General features: G+C 39.0%; 1 protein-coding gene across 1 annotated transcript; it reads right to left on the minus strand.

Moving 5' to 3' along the window:
- Nucleotides 1-2,231: 2,231 nt before the first annotated feature.
- On the minus strand, nt 2,232-5,490 carry LOC121957244 (proton channel OTOP2-like). The gene is made up of 6 exons (XM_042505786.1): nt 5,054-5,490; nt 4,821-4,957; nt 4,676-4,734; nt 3,741-3,883; nt 2,495-3,360; nt 2,232-2,402 (listed from the first exon to the last, which is right to left on the minus strand). The coding sequence occupies exons 1-6, from the start codon at nt 5,487-5,489 to the stop codon at nt 2,232-2,234; spliced, it is 1,812 nt and encodes a 603-aa protein (XP_042361720.1). The 5' UTR covers nt 5,490.
- Nucleotides 5,491-6,979: the final 1,489 nt, after the last annotated feature.

A 6,979-nucleotide genomic window follows, 5' to 3' on the forward strand; every position in this document is an offset into this window, starting at 1 on the left:
GCTGATCACACGACAGGAGGGAGATCCTACCGCTTTAATGGCATTTGCAACAATCCACCGAGCCTGAACAATACCAACCAATCAAACTGTCAAACAAGGGGGTACCTATTCTGCAGCCAGCCACCAAGGNATATATATAGATTTGTCTCTCCTACCGCTTTAATGGCATTTGCAACAATCCACCGAGCCTGAACAATACCAACCAATCAAACTGTCAAACAAGGGGGTACCTATTCTGCAGCCAGCCACCAAGGATACATTGAGATGTTATGGACATTTTTAAGGAGCTGTCATGTTGTACATCTTAATGCTTCAAATGAAGTGTATTCTTTCAGCATATATGACAAGTTATTTTTTTTTTTACAAAAGTTACTAAATATGAAATAAAAGTGCATCTCAGAGTTCATTTATCAATTATCTTTTAAATGTCTTTTGCAATCCAAAGTGACATCCTGGTTCCTGTCACCTGTGCTGTTTGGCATCATGTCAGGAATTCTCTTAGGCCTGACCCTATCCTCCATCCCTGACAAAACAACAGCCTTGCTATGCTGCAGCATTGTATCAAGTAGTGGTGACAAGTCCTCAAAGTTGGCTGGTGGAGTTTTCCTTTTCGACTCCTTATAGCTGGCGTAGAGTAGCATTCACTGATACAGTTTGGACTTTTATACATTTCCAGGTCATGTACCCAGCCATTAGTAAACTGAATGTGGTCCTCTAAAGATTTAAAATGTGGAAACTGAGATGCAATGTAGGCACTAACGCCACACACAAGATAACTAAAAATGTCTGGGAATGTAAGGGGAGGCAAGGCGTCCGGGTCACGAAAGCAGTCTTCTTTGGGTATTTCATAGGGATCTACTTCTCCGATAAAATTACCGATTGGTTTGCTGGAAGACCACACAATATGGTGGTTCCAACCAGTTCCGACCCAAACAACACTCAAAATGCTCTCCGTGATGATATTGGTTGCCAAGCTCTAGTGTGGGCCAGATTTGGACCGTAAACTGTAAATTGATTATCATTATTGTAATCTTATCCAAAAGCTTTAGGAGGATCTCTTCATGCATTTAGTTAATTGACTCATGGCATAGGTTTTATTTTTTATTTCTTGTATTTTGTATAAAATAACTCAGATACTTATATTGATACATACTTTGTTTTGGTACATCATGGTAGTACAGTTCCAGTGCAAAAGAAAAAGAGAAAAATAAACAAAACAAGCAACATACACCATAAAGAATCACAACAGCACACACAAAATATCACCCAAATTGCACGTATTCCATAAACTTTTTTTATTTTTTTACATTTTCCATTTCTCCTTTATAACAAAATTTGTTATCTAACTAAATATAGTTTGATTAAAACAACATAAACTAGTATTTTGATGTCCACAGTCCAGGTAGCAACAATAAGGTAACAAATCTAGATTTTCAACAGGAAGCCCTTTTCAGAACAGTATGCAATACATTGATGAAGTTCCAAAAAAGATCATTAGGGCCTCAGTGAACAAGTATTTCCATTATCAATTAAGCTAGTAATTCTTATCATTTGGTCTACACATTTTCAAACATTTTGAAAAATGCCCATTTCAATTTCCTAAACTGTGAGAACTGAGAAAGTAAAACAACAAAATGTTTGGTATTTTAGCTTGAAAAGAACATAACAAATTATTTATCAAAATGGCAAATAACATGCTGTCTGTTGACTAGTCAGTCAGTTGACTTGTTAGTTGAGCTCTATTAAACATCTGTTTTAAAATAGATGCTAGCTAACTGTAGCTGCCTTCAGAATTTGGTCTTTAAAAATATCTTTACTATATTTTTTGCATCAGGTTAAGTCCTGCAGCTGTGAGAACTCAAGTAAAAAATTATGATATTAATGATGTCTTTATGGTGACATAATTATTTTCAGCTTATTGCATTGCTTGGCTTTATTTTGTGTGTAAAGAGGCTGAAGTATAAAACGAGTCCTACAAGATTGGCTCCGTGATTCATTTGTTTTCGACATCTGAAAATAGCATTTTGAATACATTTACATTGTCACATACTATACAAGCTATACAATCACAAGACACGTCATGTGACAAAGTGATGATATTCGTTAGTCAACATCTGCTTCACAATTTTATGGAGAAATAACAAAGCATCATCAAAACAAACTACGATTTATACAAAACAGCTTTATAATGTCAAAACAGTTGGTTGTACACATCTTACACTCCAGCAGCGCTATGACATCAGAAAAACCTCAAACAGGCTGGCAACTGAATGCATGCGGTAAAAGATGCCAAAAGGAAGTCCAACATTCACAACCGCAGCCCACATGTTGAATTTGTAGAATCCAGTTTCTGTGTCGTGGTCAAACTGGGGGCGAGCACCGAACGCTGGCATGATCCACAGCTGTGACAGAAAGGGGGAAAAGAACAGGTTGAGTATTGGGTGAATTTTTAAACAGTGACTTTGGAAGTGTGAAGTGTGAGAGTTGAACTCACTATTATGTTGCCCATCACCAGAAACGCGCAGACCTCCTTCAGCACCCGTCTCTTCCATGTCAGTTTGGGCCTGTGCTCGGCCGCATGGCCATGCTGGTTGTGTGCTTTGAGTACTGGGCTGGACTTTGCATCCATGTCTGATCCCTCGAGGTTGCTTAGATCTTTGCTTGGCTGCAGCACGTATGGATTTGCAACCACAATGACCGGTTCCACGGGGTCCATGTGGTGCACCTCGTGGAAGGGCTCCCGATGTAGACCTTCAATGATAAAAAAGTTCTGCAGGCCGAGTTGGATCACCATCAAAACCGCCCAGGCCAGGTTGAGCCTGTTCAGGTGGCCTTTGGCTCCAGTTGCTGCCATGGCAACAATGGTAAAGTAGCTGATGATGAACTGCCCGAGTGAGGCTCCCACCAGCAGCCCCACATCCAGGCTGCGCGTGGGGTTTTTCTCGGATACGTGCTCCCTATGGTCCACCTTGTAGATGGCACAGCCAATCACAGTGGACACAGACATCAGGGTCACTATTACTATATTCATGACAAAGTGCATCATCACTGCGCGGTCTTTTTGGTCATCGTCGCTGTCGTCGTTCATCACTTCAATCTCGTATACGATGAAGGTTGCCAGACCTGCCACCACTAAGAGAATTCCCGCCACAGGGCCGAAAAATACATCCTTCATACGGAACTTGAGCTTGTGGGGTGCGTGTTCCTCTGTAAATCTGCCCACGTTTTTCCACATGACGTAGGCCATGGCGGAGGCAAAGAGACTGTACTCAATGTTAAAGGGGTACAAGTAAAAGTATGCCTCTTTGAAGATGCTGCATGAAGTGTGGCTGCACTTGCACTTATCATCTCCATAACCAGCTGTAAGACATGACAGAGCACAGGTAAACAATGTGATAAGTTTTGTGTTGAATTGAAGAGATATACTGTATAAAAAATCATTGGTTATCATACCATGTACATTTGCTCTACAGTATTAAAAAATATTGTAACCAGATGAAGAATCCTTTTCTCCTCGACTACATGTCAGACTTGTACACATATTTACATTTAAATAATGGTGTCAAGTTTTAGTTTTCATTTCTTTATGGGTGACTGATAATGATAATTGTATAATACAGTACACCTTAAAACTTTGAAACTGGGATTTTTTTCTGAAATTGTTATCACGCAATGAGATTGTCATACTGTTGCAACCCTAATTGGATGTTATTTTACTGATTGCTATATGCTTTGATTACCTTTCATTGTGTACATTTTCCTTCCATGGGCTTTAGTGTCGTTGCCTGGATATTCAGGAAGGATTGTTTGGTGAACGGACTCCTCTGTGACCGCAGTCATCCACAAAACGAGATTGGTGGAGAGGGTGAGCATCAAGCCACAGCTAAATAATAAGACCAGAGAGAAGCAAAATAATTAATGATCAGAGACATAATGAAGAAAAACAATGACAATGAATCTTAAATAATCTGCCTTAATGTCAGATTTAATATATTTTTGAGTGCCACATTTAAAATCAGCATCCACCAAGTAATAACAGCCTTGCTTTTAATCTAATGGTGGAACTAATGGAACTGGTGTTAAGTTGTAAGCTAAAACAACTAATCAATTACTTAATTGAAAGAACAATAACATGAAATAATTGTGGTAATAGATAAAAGTTCTTTAAGCATGCATGACTTTTAATATATTGAATATAATGTGAAAACCTTTTTTTCATAGTCCTATATATTAGTAAATTGAATAACTCAGGTTTTCACTATTAGAACATGTCAACTTGTTCTTTGACCCATAGGTGGATTGTGAGACAATGGGCCCCTGGGAACAGACATGCAAAAGGCCCAACCAACCCTTTTTTTATCTGAAATTTCATTAACTAGATGATTCATTGACCAATCAAGAAAATAATCTGCAGATTGGTAATGAAATTATATTTTAGTTGCAGTACTATTTCAGTTAATTGTGAAACAAATAATATAATAACTGCATTTTTTAAAGTCTGCAAATGAGGAGACATTTCTGATTTTTGCAGTGAGTACTATAGCACCTACAGTCTAAAAAAACACTCCCATGTCGGGAGGGAAGGGTTAAAATTTAGGTATCAAATAGGTGTCCTCGGGGAACGCACGTTTACAAAGACAGTGAACGATGAAAAGAAAATCCATTTATCACCTACCGTGTAATGTTCCTTTGTAGCTGCACGCAGTCCTTGGCGTGGAACCACAAAAAGTATGTCTGCAAAAGGAATGCACAAATATATGAATATTTTACATTCAAAAAGACAATTATTTGCTTAAAATGTCTGTAATAGGTATTTTTACCTGCACAATTATGAAAACAAGTTGCACCACAGGGAATGCAACCTTAACAGCAGAGTCACAGTGGAGGTAGCCCACGTAGCTGGCTATCTTGAAAATGTCCATGAGAATACTGAGCAGCCCGAATAGCACAAGTCCAGCTGCAGGAACAAGAATCAAAATCATGAAACTTTTCAAAAAAATCTTTGTTATTAAAAAAAAAAAAACTAAATTCTAAACTTTTTCTCTTCGCTTACCCCTGAGCCACACAGGTCCAGCATGGCTATCCTTATAAACAACGGCATCTTCTTTCCTGGCTGTGTAGATGACATAATAAAGCATCCAGATGGATGTGGTGAGGAGGAGGATGATGAGAAAAATCTGCACGTCAGAGCTGCTGATCTTTACATTGTTGTAGGCGCTGCCGCTGACCAGGGCAGTGCCCAGGATCAGAATGTTTACACAGATGATCCCAGACAGCATCCATCCCCAGTTTCGGCCTCGCTCCTTCCCGACCGAATGAGAGGGGATGTTCAGGTTGGATTCACATATGCTCTCTGCTTGATTTGGCACATTGATGTTGCTGGACAGGTGGGCCTCCTCGGTCTCCTTGTCTTTGGCCGTCATCCTGCATGGTTCACAGGGATTGCCATCAGTCAGACAGTTGCACGGATAGCCCGTGTTCAAACACATCCTTCCTCTCTCTAAGCCCCACTCACATCTGAGTTGTTTGCTGGATGTGGTTTCATATGAGACATGGAGACATTACAGGTTTAACAGCTACACCCACTTACTGGCTCTCTGTAAGAATAGATCCCGCCCAAGCAAAACCTTTCCACCAACACAAAATCAGCATAATTGTCACCCTGTTGGTACTTAACAAAAGATTTTGTTTCCTCCCCGTGGCAAACAATGCATGCTAATGCTGCTGTGTTGAGAAAGAATCCTCAAACTTTTTTAAAGTACATGGTTTAGCTGTTATTTTCTTGAGGTTATTAATCCACACTTTCTCTCTCCACTGATAAAATCAGGTATAACATCAAGACAGGTGAAATATAGTCATGTAAAAGTAGCTCTTGTCAATTATCAAGCAATCCAACAAAGCACTGACCTTCTAATAATGAAGAAAAGGTTTCAGGATACCTATAAGCCTGCTTGATTCAGTATGATCTGAGAGGCACTCTAAGCTGTCACAGCTTTTATATGCCTTCAAAACCATGGTGGTTTACTGTACAGTCATAAATGTCAATAAATCTGTTATGAACAACACCATATTATCACCAAACACAGTGTGTTTTGCACAAAATATTCATGTAAAGTTCAAAAGATGTTTCCAGGAATAACCTTTTCTCATGAATTCCAAAATACAAGAAACCGGTTCCTTTTCAGATAAACAGCAATTTTTTGATATTAGACAATACATTTCAAAATTCCAGTCATGTGCTGTAGGTCTTAGTCATCTTAACAGTGTGCACAAAATAAATATTTATGGGAAAACAAAACTGCATGTGACATTAACCATTTTCTCATCATCTTTTTTGCAGTTATAAGTACTTCAGAGGTTTTATGACCTGTGCCGTCTCAATGAAACTCATCCCAGTTTTTCTGCAGTTGACCACATGCAGCTACACCTCAGAATCTAAACATGATCTAAATTCTTTAAATAGGCGGAGCAGATGTTACTCGCCTTATCTTTTTTTGATTGCATGCTCGAAGGGAATACTTTAAGTTCTTTAATGCTATTCACGGCTCAATGAAGTGCTGCTTCTGTATCTTATCTCTGCAAAACACCCGAGGGGTAGTGCATTAAAAGCCTGGCCAGTATCTCTGCCTATTGTTATGGAAGTTTCAATTGGTTGAGAGCTTCTGTCCAGTGCCTCTGGTGCAATTGCGCTTAATCCACATCAGTATTTATCTGTGGAATGGCCTCCAGGAGGACATCAGAGACGCTGACAAATTGTCTTCCTTTAAGTCACTTTGAAAAAGTCATGATTTTCGACTTGATTTTGATACTTTTGTTTTATTGTCTTTTGTTGCATTTAACTCTTCACTTGCATCTTTAATTGTATGTAAAGCACTTTCTAACTTGTTTTGAGTATGCATTGATTATTATTATGACTATTGCTTAAGCTTAAGTATGCCCTTTTCATCAGGGTGTGGCTGAGAGCATTGGTACTTTTTCA

Source organism: Plectropomus leopardus, chromosome 17 (genome assembly GCF_008729295.1).
Source record: "Plectropomus leopardus isolate mb chromosome 17, YSFRI_Pleo_2.0, whole genome shotgun sequence".
NCBI classification, from domain to species: Eukaryota; Metazoa; Chordata; class Actinopteri; order Perciformes; family Serranidae; genus Plectropomus; species Plectropomus leopardus.

Coding starts and splice junctions, on each gene's coding strand:
- LOC121957244 (XM_042505786.1), bottom strand. CDS start 5,489: ATGTGTTTGAACACGGGCTATCCGTGCAACTGTCTGACTGATGGCAAT. Junction 3,884..4,675: donor CTACAAAGGAACATTACACG/GTAGGTGATAAA, acceptor CTTATTATTTAG/CTGTGGCTTGATGCTCACCC. Junction 3,361..3,740: donor GAAAATGTACACAATGAAAG/GTAATCAAAGCA, acceptor CATGTCTTACAG/CTGGTTATGGAGATGATAAG.